This window comes from Mustela erminea, chromosome 1 (genome assembly GCF_009829155.1).
Source record: "Mustela erminea isolate mMusErm1 chromosome 1, mMusErm1.Pri, whole genome shotgun sequence".
Taxonomy (NCBI): domain Eukaryota; kingdom Metazoa; phylum Chordata; class Mammalia; order Carnivora; family Mustelidae; genus Mustela; species Mustela erminea.
This window is the reverse complement of record NC_045614.1, coordinates 61,169,082-61,195,529: the sequence shown is the minus strand read 5'-3', so window position 1 is coordinate 61,195,529 and position 26,448 is coordinate 61,169,082. Positions and strand designations below refer to the sequence as shown.

The 26,448-nt window shown below is 41.4% G+C and overlaps 1 protein-coding gene across 7 annotated transcripts in view; it reads left to right on the top strand.

Annotated features, from left to right (window-relative positions):
* MYRIP (myosin VIIA and Rab interacting protein) overlaps positions 1–26,448 on the top strand; it is a 392,721-nt gene that overhangs the window by 110,875 nt on the left and 255,398 nt on the right. Inside the window, exon 2 of one of the 7 annotated variants that reach the window (XM_032345375.1) lies at positions 20,414–20,525. The exons of the other annotated variants lie outside the window; for them this stretch is intronic. Within the exon in view, the coding sequence (XP_032201266.1) occupies positions 20,518–20,525 (8 nt within the window). The 5' untranslated portion in view covers positions 20,414–20,517. The remainder of the gene's footprint in view (positions 1–20,413; positions 20,526–26,448) is intronic. 7 annotated transcript variants of the gene reach the window in all.

Below are 26,448 nucleotides of genomic sequence, written 5' to 3'. Positions count from 1 at the left end.
TTGTTTCTTATATTCCACATATGAGTGAGATCATATCATAATTGTCTTTCTCTGACTGACTTATTTCACTTAGTAAATTTATAGATGCGTGTGCAATCATTCCTACAACCCAGTTTTAGACTATTTCCATTTCCTCCCTAAAGATCCCCTGTGACTGTTTGCACTCAGTCTCTTCCCCCACCCTAGCCTCAGGTGACCACTGATCTACTTATCTTTGTATATTTGCCTTTTCTGGAAATTTCCTTGTGGCATTTCATATACATAGAATCATACAATATATCATCTCTTGCATTTGGCTTCCTTCATGTAGTGTACTATTTGTGAGTTATTTCATGCTGAAGGTGCATGAGTCATGTATTTCCTTTTTATTGCTACTCAGTATTCTATTGTGTGGAACTACCACATTTTGTTTGTCCATTCAATAAATAGATTGTTTCTATTCTTTAGCTAATATGGATACTTTTGCTGAGTGGAGATTCCTCTTTATTCCTCCTTTGTTAAAAGTTTTGTCCTGAAAGAACATTGGATTTTGTGGAATCCTTTTTCCACATCTATTAAAATGATCATGCATTTTTTTGTCCTTTTCCCACTAATATGTGTGTAACATTAGTTGATTTTCAAATGTTACAAACTTAGTCATGGTGTATAATCCTTTTTAAGTGACCCTAGATCTGGTTTGTAATATTTGTTAAGGATCTTTGTGTTTGTATTCCTAAGGATATTGCTCAATAGTTTTCTTTAATTATGATATCTTTGTGTAACTTTGCTACTTAGCATTTGGTTTTGACCTTGTAGAATGAGCTGGAAAGTGTCCTTTCTTCCTGTTTTCTGAATGCAGTTGTGAAATATTGGTAGTAATGAATTTTCCACTGTTTACTTAGCAAAATCTTTATTTTGCCTTGTTTTTTTTTGCAGGATAGTTTTGCTGGATACTGATTTCTTGGTTGATAAGAATATGGGAATAGCTAGGGTCCTTTCCAGTCTCTGCTGAGTGTGTGCAGCCTTGCACTTGTGCACAGCCTTCCAGAGCCCTAGGCATATATGGAAGTTAATCATTATCCGCTGTGGCTTCCTCGTGTGTCAGGTCTTCTTAGTAAATTTCCAGCCTGTCTGCTGCTCTGTTTTTTGGCCCAGATAAGATCACGGCTTTTGTCTTTCTCCATTCTTCTGTCTCTGGGATTGCTGCCATTTTTGATAATGCCTTAGGACATGAGGTTTTTTTGTGCTTTGCTCCAAATCAGATTGGCTTCCTTTGGCAGTAAAACCACAGGTTTTCATGGCTTGCTTCACCTTCATAGAACTAACAACTGCTGAGTGGGGATGGGCGTGTGTGTGTGGCGGGGGTCTACCCCAAGCTAAGAGGTACAGACTCAGCTCTTCTTACTGGAGCTCCATAGTGTTATTTGAATAAATGCTTCTCAATTTTCCTTCTCAGTTGTGCCTTTGCACCACTTCCAGAGTCCTGAAACAGTTGTTTTTAACAATTTCTTTTTCTTTTTGCTTTGGAGTTTTATCACTGCTTTTGGGAGAATGGTTTTTGGTTTTTTGTTTTGTTTTTTACTTTTAAGTCTAACCATTGGGGATTTGCCAAGCTACTTACACTGCCATTCCAGATGTCCTGTACTACAGTGGGTTTTTTTTTTTTTTAATCACTGATCAATGCTTCCTTTTTAGACAGCTTATGGAAAATCTATTTTTCCTTTGTTACTATCAATAAAATCTGTAACAGGTTTATTGGCTCAAGAAAACTTACTGGATTTTATTTATGGTCTTCAAACATGCTACTAAAACAGCAAGAGGATTTGTGTGGAGGAATGAAATTTTAATATGAAACAATGCAGTGTTATTAAATATATATGTATATTATATATGATATATATGTTTGTACATATAAGTATATACATATATACATATAAGCTTATATATAAAAACATCTATAATATAATATACATATATATTTTATATACATATATGTTTTATATATGTACTACATTGAGTAAGTGTAACAGAGTTAAATAGATTCATGTATAAAATAATTTTCTCTCTGTGTGGCTGTCTAGCTGGCAGTATCTAGCATGACCATGGTTGGTGTTCCGTGTCACACACAGAGTTCTTATTCGGGAGGGCCCTGCATGACCCAGAGGAATGAAGAGCCATGAAAAGCAGTTCGGCCATATCCTCCACGTCCACCAATGTGGGCAGGTTGAGTTGAGTACCCTTGGTATCAGGTACAAAAGAGAGGAGCAGAGACTCTTGAGTACAGTGGACAAAGCAGGAAGTCGTGTTAGCTTTCTGTGCCTCCACACATCTCTTGTTTCAGACCCAAAGCAGGTTATTCTCTCTGTCTCAGCATTATCCCTGGGGATGACAAGGACCAGCAGTAGCTGTGACCATGACTTGCTGCTCTCATCTCCATTACTGGCGCAGGGGACATCAGAGAGGCTGTGGGTGTGGGTCTCAGAAGCCTAGTGAGAAGTGGAAACTACTAGACCCACCTCATGACCATGGTTCAGTCTGTTTATAATGTCTCCTCCCACCCCCACTCTTTATTGCACTTCCCCATAATCCTCCCTAAAGGCCATCACATCAAACTGGGAATCACTTCTCCTTGAGTGCTTATTCCTGAGATCCTCTTGTAAAAAGCACAAACCCAGGTAATGAAGTGATTATTTTATATTACATAGGGAGTCAGAGTTCAGGAATAACATGAAGTAAACTGTTTTTGCTGATGACTATGCAATTCTTCTATTGCCTTTATTTCCCTAATCATGGCATTTATAGTCCATGAGCAGGTTGGCTTGCTTTCCCTTCCTCAGCCAGCAAACAGAACTTTAAGAAATCTGTACAGCTTGGCAGAGGAGTAATATTATATAAAGACAGCACTGGACCCACAGTGAAACTAGTATGACTAGCTGATATATCCATGGAATGCTATTGGCACCACATACATTTGTTGGGTATTTCTTTTGGGACAGTTCCAGCTGAAAAGAGTCGAGTATTCTGGGGTACCATGTGATGGTTTAACCATAACAGGTTGCTAATTGGGGAATCAAGACTGAGGCAGATGTTGCCTTAAATGTGAGCTTACATAAGCCACATTAGTCAGGGCTCATTTTAAACAACCTCATTTCTTAGGAAGCTACTTGTACACTGAATCTTCCTTCTGATAATCAGTGTCTTCCCCCTCATGAGGGAGATGCTGTACAGGCAGGAACCTCACCGTGAGGAGGTGAGGAGAAATGTCACTTTGATCATTGCTGTGGTTTTAAAGTCACGCTAAATGGAACGGCACTTTGCAATCTCTCAACCCCAGCAGTTTCCTCTTTTCTTTCAAATCGAAGCACGCAAACGTTTCCCTAACTATGGTTTGGATCCAAAATGTTTATCTGGCAGACCTGTGCAAGTTGAATTCTGGAAGGAAATCTAGCTTTAAAAAACATCTTAGGACATTTCGTCCAGGGTTGAAATCAAGGACCATGTTTCCCACATATGTTTCCTCGGCAGTTTTCCTTGAAGCTTTCGGTTGATTTGTTTTTGCTGAAGATTGGAGTTCATAGGTGGAGGGAGAATGGTAGCAGGAGATCCAGAGAGCAAAGGGACCCACATGCATTTTTATAGGGATATTTACTTTATTTGTTGACACCTCTCTTCTACTTCAGAAAGGACTTAAAGTGGTTTCCTGACGTCACCACATTCAACTGGAAGAACTAGGCAAGTTGGAAATAGGGGTGGAGAAACAGGAAGGTTATTCTAGAGCAGATCACTAGGGATCCCTACCACCAGAGGCCCATTTTCCTCTGTGTTCTGGAGTCTCAATAGGAAAGGAAAGGGTCATCTGCAGGGTGGAGACCTCCGGGGTAGGCACTGGCTTTACAGAACCAGATCAGCCGTAAAACCCTTGTTTCCTGGCCCCCACCTCTGGAAGGTTTCCGATTTGCATTTTGAATGAACCCCTCTATTTCTAGTTGAGATGCCTAATGTCAGAGGGCCACACAAATGCATCTTTCCCCCCTATTCCATCTTGTCTGATTTGGAATTTGCTTTCTCTGCCAGGCACATTTTCCTGTTCTGCTGTGAGGTAGCCCCTCTTCATTATGTCGGTCAGCCACATCCTGCAGTAGGACCATTAGGTCAGCATGTGGGGGATTAAAAGGAATTAAAGGCAGATATTTCAAGTAGGACCAATGGCATAAGGATATTCAATAGCGGTTACATAGATGGAGCATCAGGGTTAAAATTAATCACTATGTGGTTCTGTTTCACAAACAGAGAATGAATGGACTTTCTTGAAGGCCAGTTATGAACCACGTAGCATAGCATACTGATTTAGACACTTACGTCTAACCCCCTAGTTCATCTGGGTGCAAACTGCAGACCCACCATTTTTTAGCTCTATGACCTTAAGTAAGTAACTTAACTTCTCAGAGCCTCATTGACCCATTTGTAAGGTGACTGTAATAAAGCCACCTATCCCAGGGTGTTATGAGGGTCAGGTAGGATAATGCACTTAAAAACTTAGGTCCTGGGTCACTTGGGTGGCTTAGTTGATTTCAGCTCAGGTCATGATCTCAGGGTCATGGGATTGAGCCCTGCGTTGGGCTCCCCACTTAGTGGGAAGTCTGCTTGAGATTCTCTCTCTCCCTCTGCCCCTCTCCCCATTTGTGTGCACACGCACTCTCTCTAATACATAAATATATATTTTTAAAGATTTTATTTAAAATCTTTAAATAGAGAGAAAGAGAGAGTACAAGCAGAGGGAGGAGCAGTCAGAGGGAGAGGAAGAAGCAGACTCCCCACTGAGCAGGGAGCCTGACGCAAGACTGAATCCCAAGACCCTGAAATCATAAGCTGAGCCAGTGGCAGACACTTAACCGACAGAGCCACCCTGGTGCCCCTAAATAAATAAATCTTAAAAAGATTTAAGTATCACCCGACATGTGATAATACCTCATAGATGTCAGTGGTTGTTGTGTCTGAACTCCTGAACCTGTTGTTATGACTTTGTAACTTTGGGACTGACTGACAATGAGAAGGAACAAAATTGCCACCAGTCTGCTGGAAAACAATTTGGATATTGGGAAGGACCCAGAAACACTAATAGCTATATGTTCTCTGAATTAGAGCTTCCTCCCTTTCAGCAAGGGGACAGAAATGGAGCATCTGTAAAATTCAGTCTAATGCGGGGGTTCTCTGTGGGTGAAAGGGAGCTGTTAGCTTGTCCAGAGATACCCAGCCCATCTAGGAGGGCCTCAATTGTCCTGCAAAGTTACCTCTGTAGAAGACATTGCTTCCTCCACCTAGGATTTCCAGTGTTGGAAGAAGGGGCCAAAGGCACCCCAAAGTCTTAGGAAATCCTGCCTCACGTTTTTGGGCTTCAACTTGCTGACTGGCCATGACTTAGAATCACTGTGTAGGAAGATGGAAGAGTCTCTGCCAGCCCATTTCTGGCCAAGACACTCAGATAGATGCCAAAAATCACTCGACTTGGAAACTACTTGTGTGTCAGAGTAGAATTATGAATGATTAATTTTTTTTTCAATTTAGCTTTATATTATAAAGTTATCATGCCTTAGTGTCATGAGAGAATATATACATAAGACAGACAAAGCAGAAGTAAGTTAGTACAGTTGTATGCCTGTCATCAGATAGCTCATGCATGAGAGGGCCTGACATCTAGATGTCACAGGAATGTAAAGAGGGAAAGCATACACTTTGTGTTAAGAAAAAGCCTAGATTTGAATCCAGCTTGAGCACTTTGTGGAGTGGCTAGTGCCAGGTCAGGTCCTCTCTCCGATCATCAGTCTCATGATGGATGCTGTTGAGCTGACTTAACAGCTGCTCACACCAAATGAAATGCTGTGTGTGAACTGCCTGCCAAAGCCAGTCCGTCCCTCCTCCTCAGCCAGGTGGGGGTTAGGGGGTGTTTGATGGTGTGAGGAGTGAGCTCTGAACAGTTGGTCAAGATTAGTGATAGAGCGTTAAAAGGGGGAATGACTTCCACTGAGTCTCTCATTAAGCTCATCTGGTTTCCTTCTATCCATCGGTCCATGCTTCACCTTACTACTTATTCCAACGCGCATGCATTCCTCCATTCACCTGCCTATCCGGCCCTTCTTATAGGGTATCCTGCAGCGTGCAAGGAGCCACTGATACAGAGATGAACCAAACAGCCAGGGCAAAGAGGGTGCCTTCGTGCTTATACACTTGTGTTTAAATATAAAAACGTGATCACACTGAACCCACAAAGCTTCTTCCTAGAATCACAGACACCAGGAAAAGTTTGATGTTCTGCATGCATCCAAAATCAACGTTTATATGTACGTGTGAACATGTGTACGTTTCTGTTTCCACTGATCACTTATCTGTATTAAAAGTAAAAGCCGTGTTTTCCCCAGGGGATCTCCTTTGCTCATTGTTGTTTACTGCTTATTTTACTAAAACATCTGCATATTTTTGCTATGTACCAGAAATCTACATCTTCAGAGGTCCGTTATTTTAAGTTTATGTTTAGAAGCTACTCTTAAGTGTAAAGCTTGGTCATTAAACAGTTGACTCTCTTCCGTTTCCTGTATTCTGTCAGTATATGGTGCTGGACAGGTCTCCTTGCTTTAGGTTTCCTCTTCCGCTGCACATTTGCCTTCCTGCTGTATGTTGGTACCTGACATTTCACCGAAGAATGCCACCTGATGCATCAAAATGGCAAAATCTTGGTCTTCATCCTCCTATCCCTCACCCCTCCCTGATTAATTTTTAGCTTTTTATTACTATTATGAGCAACTTGGATTCTATTCTGGTCGTTTCACTTGAGAAGGAACCTTACACAAACGGTTTACAAAATACAAAATACAAAGTATTTTAAGCAGTATGAAGGGGTTTTGAATGGCGTACATGATAACATAGCAAGTAAGAAATTGCTGGTATGAATTCCCAGTGAAGAAGCAGTAGCATGTTATGCAGTGGGCTGTCCAGCAAAGACACTATGGTGTGGTCCCTCCTAGCCATGGTATTCTGGCCTGAATGTGAGGACAAAGAACTTCTCTGTTCTCTTAGAGCCTTTTCTATTCATTATTGAGTTGTTCTAGATATATACTTGACGTCTGTTCAAGGTTTGTGGTTCCCCTCTTTAAAAACCAGGTGCAATCTAGATGTTAAACTGAAGACAAGATCACTGAGGCCTGAGTGTGATGCTGTTCATGAAACCCTTACTTCAAGGTCAGGCTGCAGAAGAGCTCTGGCTGTCCAGAAAATTGTGAAACCGATCCAAGAAGCACTTGGAGTTATATACTGTTTTGGAGCACATTGTAGTCTGCTGTGGAATCTCAACATAGTTTTTATGGAAGATGACAATTTTTTTAAAGATTTTGTTTGTTCATTGAGAGAGAGAGAGAGGGCGGGAGTGGGAAGACGGAGGGAAAAGCAGACTCCTCACTGTACGGGGAACCGGATGCGGGACTGAACCCAGGACCCTGGCATCATGCCCTGAGCCGAAGGCAGATGTTAACTCACTGAGCCACCCATGTGCCCCGGAAGATGATAATTTTTAAAGAAGCTTAAAACTTTTCTCATAATCTCCAGTTACTATGCACACATCTGATCATTATAACTGCTTGGAGAATCATGCCAACCGTAGATCTTGGGTCATTTTGATACATACCTTTTCTAGTTTTGAGAGGGAAAAGGACAGGTGTATTTGCTAAATGGGTAAGAAAAGGTCAGTTTGCAAATTCACAATGTTTTAATGTATATCTCTTGAAATACTTTAAATTTGTACTAAAATTCATATTTGCAGCTGAGTCTGAAGTGCAAGGTAACAGTCTGGTAAAGTATTTTATGTATAAGTACACGTTTAGCAGACATTATTATTTAGAATTTTCTTCATGTCTTGCCATAAATCCCCCAAGTGGACATGTCACATATTAAATTTGTTTTATTGAATTTATTAGTATTTCAACCCAGCTGGGGTCAGCCTTCTTTATGTACATATTTGTGGATCCCAGAAGTCGCTGGGTGAGCTTTTTTGGATGATATCTCACACCTTCCTTAACACCATTTTCTGAATGCCGCATAGCTATGAATTGTATGAAAAGAAGTGAAAGCGTTTTATAGAACTAAATGTGATTTTTTTATCAATTTAAACTTTGTACTCATCCCATTTGGATCTACTTAATGATTTCCTGTTGTCTCTCCATCCCCCCAACCCCAAATCAGAGCTAATAATAATAATAAAGTCATAATTTACTTAATTATAGCAATTAAGAATATTTTTAAAATCTCAACATTTTACTTTTCCTAGTAGCTATTTGTATCAGGCAGGGTCACCCAGAGGTCCAGAACCAGTAGGGGAAATGTGTGAACACTTATTGCAAGGAACTAGCGTACGTGATTGTGAGAGCTGGCTGAGCAAGTCCAGAGCACAGGGCCAGCCCTCAGGAAGGCCGGCTAGGACTTATGCAAGAGCTGAGGCACTGTTCACAGGTAGAATTTCTTCTTTCTTAGGGAAGCCTCAGTTCTACCTTTAAGGCCTCTCAACTGATGGAATCAACCCTACTCAGATCATCTAAAATAATCTCCTGTACTTAAAGTTGACTGATTATGGACTTTAATCACGTCTACAAAGTACTGTCACAGTACCGTCTAGATTAATGTTTGAATCACTTTGGACTATAGCTTAGCCAAGCTGATATATAAAAAGGAGCATCACAATATATAAATGCAAAACGTTTCAAATTCAGCAAAACTAATATAGATTTATGCATAAATGTATTTGTTTGATATCAGCTGAAACCAGTTGTTGCCTTGGTGTTGCAATGAAATGCACTTTGAAAATAAATGTTCAAGCCCCTCCTGCCTATGACAAGGGGAAGGGCACTAGAGAGGTGATATGGGTGGCAGTTGGGTAACTCCAGGATTTCAAGGAAAGTACACCTCAGGACATTCTTTCTTCTCTCCAGTGAAGGGCTCTGAGTCAAGAGGGCTTTCCTTGGCTGTTCAGAACATGTCTTTTGCTAACTGTGTACTCAAAACAGCCAGGCTTAAACCCAGAAGCTTGGAAGCCAGGGGAGGGCACCCCAAATTTTACCAACTATACATGATGTTGAAGGAGTGGCTCCCCAACAATTGTAGGGAACGGGGGTGACAGATACTGGGCATTTGAAACATGACTACTGTGTTTTTTACTTCTGCTCTACCGCTCAGAATAAAAGCTTCTTGAAGGCACAGAGTATATATCCTCAGAGCATGTCACATAAATAGCGTATGTACAGTTTGGGTCTCAGCAGGAAACAGTATGCTCAGATTAGGATCATTTCAGGAGAGGACCACAAAAAGGCCTATTTATAAAGCCCTAGGGAAATCCTAAATAATATGGTACTCTATAGCCATTACTATCTCCTACGTGAAATTAGGGGAGGGAGAGGCTACTTTGGGGGGCAGGAGGTGCTGTGACCTCTGGGTAAGGGATGAAGCCGGTCCTCTGGAGAAGGAGCTGGAGGAAGGAAACACCCTGATCCTGAAAATAGACCACACTCTCCCTCTGGCCATGTGCCTGGGCTCCTGGTTGGCCGAACCCACCAAGAACTAGAGGGTCATGGAGTCAGCTGATGTGGTCCATTGGAGTCAATCACCTGGGGGGCACAGTGGAAAGTGGATCAGATGGGCGAATGGAAGATTGTAAAGCCCTCCATTAATGCTCTTGACAGTTTCAGGTATGTGAACTTGAACAAGCTGGGTAAATTCTCTGAGCCTTGCATCTTCTCATTTTAAAATGAGGTAATCATAGTTATCTGGCTAAGTTAATTTAGGGCCAGATAATATACATAAATTACCCGTAACAATAGGTGCTATTTAATGTAAAGCTGATCTTATTATTATTTGTTACATTTGTTACCACTGTTACTGTTTCAACTAACCCCTAGCATAGACCTGAGGTTCACATGCCAGTAGGGAAAGAGGTAAGACATTTAAGAAGAATTTTAAACTCTTTTAGAATAACCATAGCACCTTCTGTGTATATATACTTTAACCTAAATTCTGATGATGAATAAAACAAAACTCCTACTTCTTGTTACCATACCTTTTCACTTTTCCCTACCTACTCTCCAGGGATAAGAAAGAAAATTAGTAAACTTCCCCACTTTGAATTCCATTCACCTACCTACTTCATAATGGGGAATCTAGAGACAGGGAAAAAGGCCAAAAGATTTGGGATCAACAGAGAGAAACTGAGATTAACACACATTGCCTGGCTTCACTGTTACAGTAATTCAGTGTGATTCTGTAAAAACTGTGAGGACAGGCAGGTGAAGACTGTGAGTGTAGGCACTGAGGTATAATAAATGTGCCCACCTCTCTCATTTCTCTAGAGGATTTATGATTATAATGGAGGATTTTTAGATGTAATAATAGATGGATAATAGTATATATATAGTAGTAGAGATTGCTATACTTTATTTGTAAGTTCGATTGTAAGTCAAATAGAAAGCCAAATGGAAACGTCTTAAAATTCTGTCTTGTAAATAATACAAAGGGAATCTGTTGTCTTTGCAAAAAAAGAAATCTGCACCTTCTGGCTCCTGGGCTACTAGTAATAGCATCTGATTTTGAAAGAAATTCTTACTCATTCCTTAGGGCAGACGCTTGGAGCTGTCTACATGGATGACACTCCTGGCTGTGAATAGAACCAGGTCGGAGGTTTTGCTATGGTTTATTATATTACACCTATGAATAATTCATGAGCCATCTGTTGACCATAAAGCCAGTTAAGGAATTCTAATAAATGCATGATTTCCATTTCCTAGGGTAAAGCAGCATTGGCATTTACAACCTTCCTGAGCAATAAAATGCCAGTATGGGTTGACAGTTATGGGTCCTTGCTATTTCTAAGCATTAATCACCTCAAAGACAGTATCATGTATCTTCACTTCTAGAACGCTGAGCTACAAAACGCTGGCAACATGTTTAAACCCCATTTACTTCTTATGATACAATATCTTATATTCACATGAGCCAGACTTAATGACTCACAAAGACAATTTGGAATAAATATGGATATTCACCCTGGAATTTTCTCTTTCAATGGCAATAATTATTAACAACACTAGTTTTTTTCTCTGAGGTAGTGATTTTTTGGCAGTTTCGTTCTTATTCAAAATGAACTGAAGATGTGATTATTATAGTGCTGCTATCTTTCCCAGCTTGTAATTGCTCACAGATTAATTGAATTTCTTTTTTACTGGGCAAAAGTAACACTATATCAGCAGGAGGATATGATTTTGAAGTTTCACTGCCACAAAATGATTTTATTTTTTATTTTTTTAAAAGATTTTATTTATTTATTTGACAGAGAGAACGATCACAAGTAGGCAGAGAGGCAGGCAGAGAGAGAGGAGGAAGCAGGCTCCCCGCCGAGCAGAGAGCCCAATGTGGGGCTCGATCCCAGGACCCTGAGATCATGACCTGAGCCGAAGGCAGAGGCTTAACCCACTGAGCCACTCAGGCACCCCACAAAATGATTTTAATGTGCAATTAAACTTTAACTTATGATTCTGAGTTACTTTCAAAAATCACAAATATTGCCTTCCCTGATTTCCAGGGTGGTTCTGATCACCCTGGAAAAAATAAGGAAATAAATATACTTTAAAAAGTACCACAGGGCACCTGGGTGGCTCAGTGGGTTAAAGCCTCTGCCTTTAGCTCAGGTCATGATCCCAGGGTCCTGGGATCCAGCCCTGCATCAGCATCTCTGCTCAGCAGGGAGCCTGCTTCCTCCTCTCTCTCTGCCTGCCTCTCTGCCTACTTGTGATCTCTCTCTGTCAAATAAATAAATAAAATCTTTTTTAAAAAGTACCAAACCCCAGTCAGATTTTTGTCATGTTGATACTTTTGTTTTGAATCTTCTCATATTTTTCTACATAAAGATGGGCGCGTCTCCTTTGGACCAGAAAAAACTCATGCCTGGAAAGTCTTGATTTTATCTCTCATTCCAACTGACTTGAGTAATGTGACTGTTTATTAAACTGCCTTTATATTTTGAAAATAAAGATAATGAGTATATAATAAGACCCCAACTTTGTAAATAAATGCAGGCATGCATATGTGCATTTGTACTGATTTTTAAAAGATCAAGAGGGAATATTGCTAAAAATTGAAAATGATTACGTCTGGGTAATTTTTTTATTATAATTTTTTATTTTAATTTGTACTTTACTTTCTAAATTTCCTTTAATCATAGAGTAGTTTATTTTTTAAAAAGCTAGTGAGAAGTGAAAGTGCTCATTTTCCTCCTCCTTTTATTCACAAAGGAGCACATCCAAAGAAAGACTATAGAAGTTTGAAAGAGGAGATGGCACTGAGGGGGTGGGTGCCCAGGACTGGGAGGGTGCAGGGATGGGCGGTCCTTAAGGTCAGCACACTGAGCAGATCTCTCAGGGATGACTCCCAGAACCAGGGTCCCAGAATCTAACAGGCATGTCAGAGCACACAGGCCCCAGCTGATGCTTGGATGGTTACCATCTCTTGGACAAGGATGCCCCTGTTGATGTGACTGGTATATTCTTTGCCCTGCTGGATCCAGAGCTGCTGGTTGTTCAGTGCGAATGGAACCAGTGCAGGGCTCAGTCTTGCAGGCTGACTGACCACCTTTGGCATCCACCCCCAGACCCCTATTAGAGTGATTGGCATGAGGACTTTTGGTTAAACATGACTGGAATGAAGCTAGTCTTTTTAAATGGAGATCTGGGGACTCCTGGGTGGCATGGTCAGTTGAGCCTCCCACTCTTGGCTTAGATTGTGATCTTGGGGACCAAAGGATCAAGACCCACACCAGGTCCACTCTTAGTGTGGAGTCTGCTTGGGTTTCTTTGACCCTCCTCCATACATGTATATAAATAAATCAAGTAAATAAATAAATTTTTTAAAAAATAAAATATAATACATGTGAATAAACAAATCTTTAAAAAGTAAAATATAATAAAATAAAATAGATAGCTGCATAAAACATATTGAAGTGAAAAGAATAATACCCATAAACCTTGAGACTATTTAATGTCTAGGTCAACTTTTATATTTACCATTTATACCTGATTTACACCTGACCTTTTCCTTTGTGGTTTCTTTAGACCAAAATTTCCAGGCTTCTGTACCTTCTTTCCACATGGTCAGTACTGGTCATCACCTCTTAAAACAGTGTCCAGCTTTCCCTTCTTTTGTGTTTGCCTGGGAGCTCATTTATTCATCAGGGTCTGTGGAGCCCCTATTGCCCCTAGGTCCTAGGTCCTGGGCAAGGTAAATTACTGACAGACCCATAAAAGTAAACTCCAATTTTTTACAAAAAGGGTTTCCACCCCTCTTCTCAGCAGGACCTCTTAGCAAAGAGTTCACTGTGTAATTAGAGCTATTAGCCTTCATCTTCTGGATGTAGTCCAAGGCTTGGGCTGGGTACCATGTTACTACTGACAAGGGCTAATACCAGTCGAGACGTGGGGTGGCATCTATGAACTTAGCAATGTCTATCATAGTCCTCAAGTATAAAAAGAGACATGCAAACTAGTGGTATTTTGTGCATTGGTATATATCAGACCTGTGTGACTGACACCAGAGATGTTATTTTGCCTGGATAAGGATATTGGCATAAAGTCACTGAACAGATAAGCATCTCATTTTGAAACATTATGGTTAAAAGTGGATGATGAGAACTGTGGATGTTGGAGTGTCTGTGCTGTAGAGGTTGTCTGGAGATACCAGGACCATCTGTTTTGTCTGTCTTTAGGTGACCTTGGGACTGTGCAAAGTGAGTGTCCAGACCCTCCTGATTAAGGCATTTTGTCTCTTTTGTATAGTAAAAATAACTGTGGACACTATGTTCTGGCTGGGATTATGATGCCTCAATGCCATATGTTTGTGTTGACATTAATAGTGTACTCTAAAATTTGGCACAAGCCTAGCCACATGCTGCCTTCAGCAGCATGGACTCTAGGGCAGGACTTCCTAGAGATCACAAAGAAATCAGTTCCAACCCCAGCCTTGATCAGGTTATTGAATTTGAACTTGATGCTCTAATCTCCAAGTGGGTAACTCCATCATCTTATCAAAGACAACTATTGGGGAAAGAAGTGCTTCATAACGTACCATTGCATCTTACTGAACTCACTGTTAGTTTTGTAACAATGTTATCAGAATCTTTATGTACATCCCCTAGGTCCCCAGCCTCTTTTATGTTCAAAGTGGTAGCATTTTTGCACTTTCATCATAATGTTTGATGCTGAGTTGCTTTCCCCACTTCCCCACTTTTGAAAAATGGTATAAAAAAAAAAGAAATTGCACAGAGAGAGCAGGAGGCCCTCGGTAGAAATGAGCTATTGATGCACTGTACATCAGTGCTGACTGCTGAATGAAAACAAGCTCAATGCCTACAATGCTTAGGCCCTAAAGTTTTCATATACTAGAGCTTTCTGAGCACTCAACCCAGATTTTTAATAAATCTATCCCTCTTGGGATTTTCAGTGTTTAATAACCAAAAGTAAGCAGTTTTAAAACTACACAAACGTTTTGCTAGATACAGTGGACTTCTTTATCTGGGCTGTGTCCTTACTTAGAACATCTGCCTTTCTTCCCACATTTAGGTTTGTCTCTTAGATCTCTACAGCCTGGGCTCTTTTCACTTTTTTCAGGGCCTCTCTCTATTATTTGATGTCAATTCATTTTTTCCTCCTTAAATTCTTCACCTTTTTGAGTTCTATTTTAGCATTTGGTGTCTGTCCTATAGCAAACCCAGGGAGGTCCTGAAATCTGACCATCTGTCAAAATCCTGTGCTGCTTCTGACATCCCCAAAATCCATGCTGTTGAGGCCTTGGTGCAGACAGACCTCTGTTGACAACATTGTGATTCCCTGCAGATGTTTGAGTCACTGTCATTATCAGCCTGGCTGCTAGGTCTGAAACACTGCCAAGTTCCTGAAGAGACAATTTTATCTGACAGATTTCTTCCAATTGCAGGAACGTATGTTACTTATAAGACATACATCTAAGGATCGATTTAATGCTGGAGGTTAGAACCCATCAACTCATGTTCCCTGTATGCTGGTGGGCGCTGGCTGGGGGAACTTCTGGCACACTGGAGGAACTCAGGAAATATATGTAGGTTGAATAAAAGTGAACTGGCTGAGTTTGGTGAATCCAAAGAGAAACAAAACATTGTGAGTTTTTGAAGAACCCAAATTACTAGCAGGGAAAGTGGACCTGCAAATACATGATCATAACAAACTGTGATATGCCTGTTTTCTCATCTGGAAATAAGGGGCAAGACCTCTCTTTGGAGAGAATTGAAAGAAATCATGCATGTGAAGTGCTTAACAGAATGTTTTTATGTTAGGGCACCATTTAGTGGAGACATGTACAGAGCAGGGAGAAAGTAGTTGATTCTATGGAGTAGTGGTGAAGTGTATCCAAAAAAACTTAATAGACTTAGTGCCTGAGAGTTGAGCAAGATTTTGTGGTTCTGTCCATCCATTCATTCATGATCTGTGTTGGCAGCAACACCCATATCTGTCAGTGGCTCTCCCTATGTTTATGTAGGATGAGAGATTGGACATCAGTGGACAGGTTTCATCTCCTAATATGACTTAATGTACTTATTAATGGAATTGCCAGTTTTATCACCAAAAGAACCACTGATGATTGCAGTTAAAAATTACTTACAGATACCCAATGGCCTTGATCATATTAAACAACAGGAATTGCTAAACATTGTGTTTCAGAACCTCAGGTCCTGCCAACTCTCTTGGGAATGACAAAAGAAATTTTTATAACAAATTAGTAATTTCAACACCATAAAATATTTACTAGGGAAAACTAACCAAGCATATATTATTAATCTTAATAAGTATTTTAAAAGAAGGGTATGTATCTTTTAGCATCTGTCCTATATTCATTTTTTGTTGTTGTTGCCTAAATCATGATCCTAATGATAAGGCCTAGTTTTCTCTGACAGAGGAATCTTAAAAACACTTCCTTGTGTCAGGCAAAACTGTCTCATGGTGCATGGACAAAATATCCTCCAGGGCTATTTACCTACTAATGTCAAACTCACAGATACAAAAACATGTCAGCTCCATTGTCCATGCATTTGGGTTTTCTAAAGTAATATGGAAATATTGTGATGATGAATGGGTATTAGTGTTTAAAGATTAGAAATATTTAAAACCTAAAGCAACCATAGAAACTTACTTCTTCATAAATGTTTCTGAAATTTTGCTTTTGAAGAGGCTTAGTCCATAACCAAATACCATTGCTAAATATAAACCTGAAATACAGGTTTCTGATATTTGAAAAGGTGGGCCTGGATTACATTCAGCTCTTATGTGACCCAGCTCCTTCATCCCTGCCAGCATCTCTGCAGAGTACAGGGCACCGACTTAAATATTGTCGGGAAAATAGGAAGTAGTACTGCATAGAAAACAGAAAATCTAAAAAACAAAAGGCAGTATTGGTTTTCTTGTTCAAAACTGTTTCCTTTGGATGCCAGGTATATGCGTATGTATGTGTACCTCCCTGTTATATAACACAATTTTTAAGCCTAAAGTTTGAGTAATATGAGTTACTAATTAGAAATATTCTCCATCACAAACTATTTGGTTTTGATTGTTGCGCTAGACTGTTTTGACCCCATTGATTTTGGTTCCTAATGCCTTTTCTGCCAGACCACATCCCCCTAATGCTTGACCTATTCTCTGTATTCAAGAAGTAGCTGGCAGCTTGCTTACTTGACCCTGAGGGGGGACTGGGCACACAGTGGGAAACCACCCAGACCAGGCCCCACCCTCACCGAGTTCTAGGGGAGGAGGCAATTAACAATAAACAAATGAACAGGTATGTAAAGTCATTAATTACAGATTGCAGTAGGGGCTGGGAAAGGAAGAAATAGAACACTGACAGACATTAATGGGGACACGTTCTTTACCAAATATTTGAAGACAAAATATTGGAAGACCTGTGTATTACTTGATTTTCCAATATAAACACCACATGAGAAATTTAATTTAGAATTAGGTGCCAGAAAATGCTACCTCCTGTGAGGAACTAGTGAGCTTCCTTCTTTGTACAACAGAAAATTATCTCGTTTACCCTATTTCCTTTTTTTTTTTTTTTTTTTTTTTAATATTCTTGGCTCTGTTTTCCAGGAAGCTTGGAGGAAAATTTGATGCCTCATGAAAGCATTAAATTATCTGTTCTGCTCAGTGTATTTGTGCAGGAGATGAGCTAAAACACCACCATGGCCCTTGCACCCCCATCCAAGGATGTGCTTGTAAAATAGCAGGTGGTTCTGAGGCAGGCCAGGGTCAGCTTAGATAGACCAGAGCAGAGATGTTTGAAGGGTAGTTTTTGTAAGGAAGTTTCTCAGCATGATGTGCAACATTATTCACACCTCCATTCTGCATCAAATTCTCAAAAAAATCTACTTTATTCTCTAGTGTTTGATAGAAATTGGTTTTGTATTTGTGATGCATCCCAGGGTTAAGGCTGGCCTGAAATTGACCATAGAGTTAGAGCAGATGTCCCAAAGAGGCCAGCCTCATTCCGTTCACATTCTGTTCCTGATCCTTTCATCTCTTTTCCTTATTATTTCTTTCCCTAGTTTGTTGATTTTATTGTATTTATACATGTATGTATGTGAACATTGTTGAGAAATACAAACAAATCTCTCTCTTGAGTTCCCTGAGAACCTAAGGTGTGATAGGCAAACAGACTGAGATGAAAATCCATGCTCTGGTATCTATTGGTGTTTGCTATGGTGCCCCCCCCCCGAAGTCTACCTTGCCAGTCCAGTACTCTCAAAGCACAGTGTCTCCAAGTGTTGACTGCTGATGGCTCAAAATTGCTCCCATATCAGAATTTTCCTCCTAGAGATTATAACCCCCTTGTTGGAGGGTGAGGTGGCTTCCCAAGATATGACTGACTAAAACAAGGGTGCGAAAGGCTATCCTCTTCTCACAGTAGAACCAGCTGTGCAGTATAATCCAAGTTGCCAGAGCTCCAGTGGGGTCAGATTGAAGTAGACTCCACAGAGACTATGTTTCCACTTGCCTCCTTCCCCTTTCCTAATCTGTTTCCTTTCTCCCCTTCTTTTGAGAATACTCCTGCAATAAATCATGTGAACAAGAATCCCTATCTCAGGCTCTACTCTTTGGACCTCTGTTTTCTTATTTGTAAAATGATGAGAGCTCATCACTGATAGAATTATTTTGAGGAGTAAGTGAAATAATACATGTATAGTGCCCAGAAAGACTTATAAAGCAGGCATTCAGGAGCTGGTATTAACTGTTCATAATGTAAAGCCACATTTCATGACTAAAGAAACGTTGAAAAACAGACACCTTACTAAAAACTTCCCAGGTGTCTTGTTATGCATTCTGATGGTGCTAGTCGTCATGGCCCAATAGACGACAGCAGTCATATTGCTAAGTGGTAGACTTTTTCCCATTTCTAAGTGCAGGGCTGCCCTCTATGGGACTCTGAATAAATTAATTGAGGATGTAAGGTTATGAAGTATACCTCTTGCAGCTAATAGCAAACTGTATGAGGATTGTTCTGTCTAACCTTTAAAAAGCTTCTAGCAACCTATAGAGACAAATATTTCCAGTTGTCCTTAGAATTTGAGTCCCTATTCCCTTGAGGCTTGGGTTTTAGAACCTAGTGCAAACTTAGATCTCTGCTCCAACTTCTTATTTCTAGAGAAGAAACTCAAAATTCATAGAGGTGAAGCAGCTTGTTCACTGTCCCATGATGAATGAAGAGAACTGAATTCAAATCTTACCTTAGCCCTGGCTTCCAACTCAGACTGTTTTTGTGTGATGTGCTGCTGTCTATATGGTCATGGATTCTTTCTCTGTGAATGGTTGCCATCTGTTTAATGACATTGAGTAATAAATACTTTTGCTACAGTCCTGCTTTTCTCTGCTTTGCTCACTTATCTCTAGCCACCCGCTTATCATACCGTTTTCCCAGCACAAAGGGCAAGCTTCCTACTCTAGGACCTTTGCTCTGGCGCTTCCCTTTCCCTGCCACACTCTTCTATGTACTGCCTTCAAGTCTTTGCTCAAATGTCACCTTCTCACACTGGCCCCCCTATTTAATATGGTGGGTGCCCACCACCAACACTCCAGATTCCCCCTTGCCCAGCTCTACCTTTTCTTTTTTCCATAGCACTTATCACTTTCTGTTATACTATATAATTTACTTATTCATTATTTAATACCATGAATGTAAGTGCCTTGGGAGCAGGGATCTTTGTCTCTTTTGTTCACTGACACGGTTCATGTGCCTAGAACAGTGCATAGCACACAACAGTTTTAGTATGTGTTGAATTAATTAACCTTCCAAAATGAATTTATCACCTAATGGAAGGGTCAGTGCTCCGGTGTGGAAGTACAGCTCTCTGTGATGTCTGAGAGAGTTTGAAGAAATGTCCTATTCCTCATGGAAGACCAGGCCACTGCTGTCTTAACTCTGCCCACTAAGAGACCAGTATCAATGTGCTGTAATTAGAACTCCTTACCCACTGTCCCCTAAGAGGCCTCCAGGGCCTCCCCATCAAGCCTCTCATCACCTTTGACCTCCCTCATGCCCACAAGGCCAAACCTTCTCCATCTCTGGGCTCTTTCCCCATGTAGTTAGGTCAGCCTATGCTCAGACTCCCCCTCTAAACTTCATCTCCCCCAAACCTTTCTATTTTGCCCCCAGAACTCATCACCATCAGCCACAGAGACCCCCTATCCTTAGCCTCTTCTCTGAGAGTTGTCACTGCTGTCTTGCTCTGAAGCATGCCTCTCCTCCAAGGACACCAATTCCACAAAGCCTTTTCGGATGGTGGCTGTTTCTTCTCTTCCCCATTGTAATTCTGGGCCTACTCCAGACCAGAACCTTACTCCTTGAGGCACTTTCCATCTGAATGTACTATGTATCACTTGACCTTGTTATGGGCATCTGTCAGCCTTGTAGCCAGTCCCCCTTATTCATAGGATATTTCATTACCTAGACCTCCAGCTCTCACTCTCTGTTCCTGTGACCCTTCCACTTCTCTTTGGTGACCTCAGCATCTCTGCAGTGACCCAGAATCCTAGTCTCTAATTCCTTGCTTTCCATTAATCTTAAAGTCCACAGCCCTTCTCTAGTTCTTGACATCCTCGACAATGCCCAGCTCCCACATTCTTGACCTCAAGCATCCCGGTCTCTGACCACCATTTCCTATCTTTGAGTGCCCTCTCTCTAATAATTCTTCCCTGAGATCTAGTGGGTTCCACGTTTTTATTGTTAAGGTCACCTCTTGTCCTGACTTCATCCTTACTTAGCTGGGATTTCATTAATATATTTGGGGGGTTTTGTGCATTCATTTTCAGTCCTTTGGTTTTTGCTTCTTCAGCCCTACTCACCTGGCAAACCCCACCCCTGGTGAACCTCCAGTTGCCCTCTGCACCTCCCCCAGCACCTGAGCAGCTGAGTAGGGATGGAGGGAAATGCACCACCATGCTGACCTGAGTCAGTGGATTCTGAGCTCTGCCTGGCTTTCCTAAATTGTTTCCACAGTCAATCTCCATTCTCCAAAATGTCAGTTAGTCACACCTTGTCCTCTATTCCCCACCCTCCTCACTCCTGTCCCCTCCTCATTCTCAGCTAATTACATCTTTTTTCCTGAAGGTTAATTTTATTTATTCATTCTGAACTAAGAATAAAGTTACATGTTTTATTAATAGGCCCTGCCCTCCCAGGCATGGTTGCTTATTAATAATAATGAACCAGTAATTGAAATTTCAACTAGAAGTAAATCAGTCCTAAGAGAAAAGTCAGCTAGCACCCATTCAATTTTTCCCTCCTCTACTAAGCTTTTTATAGAGAAATTAAGGTTTACATTACATTAGCCTAATCTTTGCCCCTCTTTAAAGATGGGCAACTTCCATTTTAAAGAGTTGGGAGTACTTTCTATCCAGAGATACATACTGTTAACATTTTGATGTTTATTGGTGTAAGTTTGTTTTTCTTTAATTAAGTATTTTCTTAATTCAGCAAGAAAACAAAAGCAATTGGAAGCAACTTTCTGCCACCAGATCCTCTCTGTTTTCCCTCTGTCTATATGGCAGGTGATTAGGCATTAAGCATGGGTAGCAATAAACAATTTGTAGGTGGAGAAAGCTGGGTGGCTCAGTTGATTAAGCGTCTGTGTTCAGCTCAGGTCATGATCCCAGGGTCCTGGGGTCAAATCCCACATCAGGCTCCCTGCTCAGCAGGGAGTCTGCTTCTCTCTCAGCCTGCTTTCCCTGCTGCTCCCTCTGCTTGTACTCTCCCTCTCTGACAAATAAATAAAATCTCTTAAAAAAAAAAAAAAAAAGTTTTGTGGATCAATGCATTATCCCCAGCATCTCAGAGCCCAATAGGGACAGGCTCAGCAGGCCTGAATTTCTTTGAGTTGTAAGACTTTGACTCTGTGCTAATTCTTCTTAGCCTTCAAAGACTGTCAACTTTCCAGTGACTTTCTTTACCATGATTTCAGTGAGATAGTGACATCATTTTTAATCACGTGTCTGTCTGCTTTTAATTTGCCTGCTAAATCGGCATAACTTGAACTTAATAACTTAAAGGATTACTTTAAGTATGGTTTAAAGTATAAACATTTCTTTTATGACTTAAAGTATAAACATAAATCACTTACTAATTAAAACATAAACACTTCAAGCAAAGTGGAATCCCAAAGACAGAGAACTTAACGAATGCAAGAACAACTTATAAATGTTATAAATAAATGCATAGCACCCAGTGACTGCAGTGTGAAATAGTATCCACGGAGACAATTCTGAGAGTTTCCAAGTGAACTGCTCCAAGCGTTCCTTGGAGCAGCCCAGCTAGCGAGAGTGTAAGAGGTTGTTCTGGAAACAGAATCTGCTCCTCCCAGGAAAGTCTTCTTCCTTCCCACGGCACAGCTGACTGGTGTCTTAAATCCCAAAGCAGAGAGTCAAGTAAAAAACCCACCCAGACTGCTCCTCCTGCATGGTCATGCACAAAGCTGGTCCCCAGGCTGCCTCACAGGCAGATGCACACTGTGTCTTTACACAGACTCACACCCAGGAAAAGATACTCGAGGGACTTAGGTTTAGTGGTCTGCACATTATTTTCTGTCCCTTCCCTAATTTCTGTGAGTCTTTATTTGGGGAGGTAAAAGTCAGATGATAAGCCAAGAAATCTGATAAAACTGGCATAAAATCCTCCCCGTGTGGCTGATCGTCCCCACAGACAGCCCTGAGCAGCCCACAGCCATGATGACAGGTACCTGCAAGGTTTTACAGATGGGAATTATACACGCTTGTTCATTTTTCCTAATGATGTTCTTATATTAGTAACATGGCAGGTTGCCTCCTCCTTTCTCCTACCCAGGATCTGAATACCTGGAAAACACTAGAAGTCTCTGCATTTCAGTTGCAATTTTCATGAATTCCTTGCAGCAGTGCTTCCCAAAGTGTGGCATGTGGATCACTGCTGGTAGACCAGATGAGCGTGGGTGGTGCAGGACTAAACATTTTTTATATTAATAGTTATGTTTTTGTTTTAATGTGTATTAGACAAAAAATGAACAAACATAACTTGCCCAGTATTTCGTGGATGTAAATATTTAGAATTAGTCAAAAGGAAGAGGATAGTTAAGATTTTTTAGGTGAGAATGATTAAAACAAGAAAATTAAATAAATAGTAATGAAGTCGATTAATGCATTTGGCAAAAATTATGAAAGTGGCCTTCAAACTCACAGTGAGAAAGTGATGTGTTCAATGGCAGAGGCCAGCAGGCACAATTTCTTAAAAGGAGAAAGATATGGAAACTCCTGGAGACCATTCCTTGAAATGATACAACACAGCATAGTCCTATGTGGAAAGATTTTCTAATCAGGCACTCGAGTTTCTCCCATTGGAAAGTACAGCTGCCATTGATACTGTCCATGCAGTATGGGGTTTATTTTACATTCTTATGAAATTTTATCTCATAAAGTGATGGTAGGAACCACTGAGTCTTTTGTTTACAAAGTCAAAGAATAACCACAATAACTATAGCTGAATTCCTTCAGTCATTCATTCAACAAACACTAGAGAGCATTTTTGTGTGTCAGACGCTGGGCCAGGTCCTGGGGTTAGGGGATTGAGAGGGTCCCCCACTGCAGGGGGTCAAGCTTAGGAATGACTTCCCATAGCAGCATTTCTGAAAGCTCATGCTGGCTCTCCCATGACCGGACCGTAGCAGCACTGGAATAGATCAGAGAAGATGTGGTGCAGAAAGGCGCGATAGTGGCGGTGGCAGTGGAGAGAAATGAGCAGGCTCAAGAGCTATTTCAGGGTAGATCCAATAGAACATTGCCTAAGGGAAAGACAGGAGTCAGGGGAGAATGCTAGGTTTTTGGCTTCAGAAGCCCTGCGGGTGGAGATGCCAGGTCCCCAGAGCTCACGGAGCACATGGCTGGGGCTCAGTATCACATTCTCTAGGAAGTCCTGCCCTTTGTGGCTGTGTGTCATCTCTCCCCAAGGGCACAGGTGCTGCCTTATTCGTCTAGCATGAGGCCAGTCCTGTAAAAGGCATTTGGTCAGTTCCGACTAAAGGACTAGTAGACAACTTGGGGTGTGAGATTGCGAGACTAGTTGACTTGCAGTGTAGAGCAGTCCCTCTGCCCCATTTAAAATTTAATTTGGAGATAGATTTTGAAACTGCACTCCTCTGTTACCTTGTCACTCTAAAAACCTACAAGTAAGCACAATAGAAGTCTGCCCTTCTGCCTCAGGAACGTAAGCACAGGCTTGGTGACAGGCAGAGTGAAGACCAGGTGAGCAGCTAGAGGGGACACAGTAATGAAAGGAGATGCTGAGCGGTTTGTTGATGTCCAGTGGCGTTTGTCCAGGCGTGTCTGACTTTGTACACTTCCTGCTCTACCACCCTCGTGTTTTCTTTCCAAACAATTCTTAAAGTAGTACATCAGTACTTGATTTCTTACCTTTACCTGAGGGACTTACACTAATCAAAGGAGCCAGAGAAATATTAAGAGCACAGAGCCACAGAGCAGAAACCTTGCCAGAAAGAAATTGTGGTGCCCAGGCAGGGTTTCTACCCTCCGCTGCGATGCTAGGACAGCATGAAGGAGGGCGAGGCTATGGGGCTGGTGTTCTACTCTGCCTAGTTATTCTGGCCCAACCCACTTTGGGCCCTCTCCGGCTAGTCCACATCCTGCTTCTCCCTAATCCCCATGTATGTGTGTTCGGTGTCCATCTGCTGCTATGTGTCTGGGCTTCTGTCTTCCTGGTCCCCCTTGGTGACCCACAGCACCTGATCCTGTGGTATGACAAAGTCAGTACTAGTGAAATGCATGAAATAGCACAGATCTATGCTTTGGGCTTTAATGTTACCATCAGTTGTTATTTCTACAAATAGTTAAGTTCATTCTCTAGCTTTATTAGCCATCCCACCCTCTCTTTGTTAATGGCTCCAAGGTAAAAGTGGGTGCACAGAATTAAGGAGCCAGAACATTAACGTGGTTTTTAAAATGATGCAGATGAGAGCATTACAATGTGGAAATAGACTTCATGAGCAGGTGACTTGAAACTGTGATTTGATTTCATGGGCATCAAAGCGAAACAGGAACATTAGCGGTGTTGCTCCTCACTGCTCATGGTCCACCTTGTTAGTGTGCTGGGTATACGGCATAGGTGTCAGGAACGTCTTTTGAGTGTCTTGTCCATAGTTTCCTGTAATATTTTGCAGATCTCCTTTGTGACTGAGTCTATAGTGGTAAAACAAAAATACATACCCATATGCAATCAGAAATTGTGAAACATCTATAAAGGAGAAACAACATGCTATGAGGACCCCAGGGGACCAACTTTCCCCTGAAGGACAAGGGGAGGTCTTTCGTGGAGAAATGGAGGAGGGTGAATGGACTTAAGCAGAAGGAACTTGGGGGAGAGACGCTTTCAAGAAGAGAGAGCATGTGGGAAAGCCTCAAGGAAGGCTAAGAGCACGGCATTTTCAAAGAACAGCCAGAAGTGGAACAGATGGTATGGATCGAGCCTGATAAGGGGAGGGGCAGATTTGGAGGCAGGCAGGCCACGCGGCTCCTATTGTATCTTGAGAAAAACTGGAGTCTGTGAAGTCATGTTAAGCAGGTGGGTAATGCATTTTTAGAAGCCCTTCTTGATGCAGTATAGAGAAGAAATTAGGGAAGAGGAAGAAATGTCCCCAGTTTAGAAAGAGGCTGTTTCAAGATGCCCCTCAACAGATGAATGGATAAAGAAGATGTGATCCTTATAGACAATGGAATATTACTCAGCCATCAGAAAGGATGAATACCCAACTTTTGTATCAACATGGATAAGACTGGAGGAGATTATGCAGAGTGAAATAAATCAAGCAGAGAGAGTCAGTTATCATATGCTTTCACTTACTTGTGGAGCATAAGGAATAACACGGAGGACATTAGGAGAAGGAAAGGAAAAGTGAATTGGGGGAAATCAGAGGTGGAGATGAACCATGAGAGACTGTGGACTCTGAGAAACAAACTGAGGGTTTTAGAGGGGAGGGAGTAGAGGGATGGGTGAGCCTGGTGGGGGGTATTAAGAAGGGCACAGATTGCATGGAGCACTGGGTGTGGTGCATAAGCAGTGAATCTTGGCACACTGAAAAAGTAAAAATAAATAAATAAATAAATAGAAAGAGGCTGTTGCCCTGGTCCCAGGGGAGATGCCAGATGGAACTGTGGGGTACTGCAAAAACCAGAAGATGGTTGCCAGCTACTTTACATTTAGGAGCTAGGGTGTGTAGAACCTGGACTGTCCATGATCCGTAAGGAGAGGCAAGACCAAGAAAATATCCCATGTCTGGGTTTAGCAGCTGGACGGATGGAGGAGCCATTCACGGGGGCCAGGATTCCAGGGCGCCAGCAGCTTGGCAGGGATGGAGGCAACATTTAAAACGTTCAACTTGAGATGTCTGTGAAATGACATCTATGCACTTGCTTCAGGAATCTGTGACTGAGCACCCACCTTCTTAGAAGTTTCCATGGTTAAGTGTTCACTGCGCTACCCCGGAATGATAAAGACTATTAGTGTCACTTGGGAACATTGTATATTTGCCACATTCACTGGCTGCCATCTGCACCCACTTTGGCCACACTTCAGGACAGGAGAAATAGCTGCCAGCTTAAAGGGGAAATTGGTTGTGTTTTCCTTAAGCAGCCAGATTGAATGAGGGCATGTTGGATGTGATGGCCTCAGCAAATGCTTGGGGAAATCTCTTTGCTTTGGAGAAGTACTTCATATCAGTTTAATCTTCAGAGTCACTGGAAGACAGAGGCAACCTCTATTTTTGTCAGACTTCTGTTTCAGGCGAATGCATCTAGCCATAGGGAAAGTAGTTTCAGAATAGACCTGATCAGG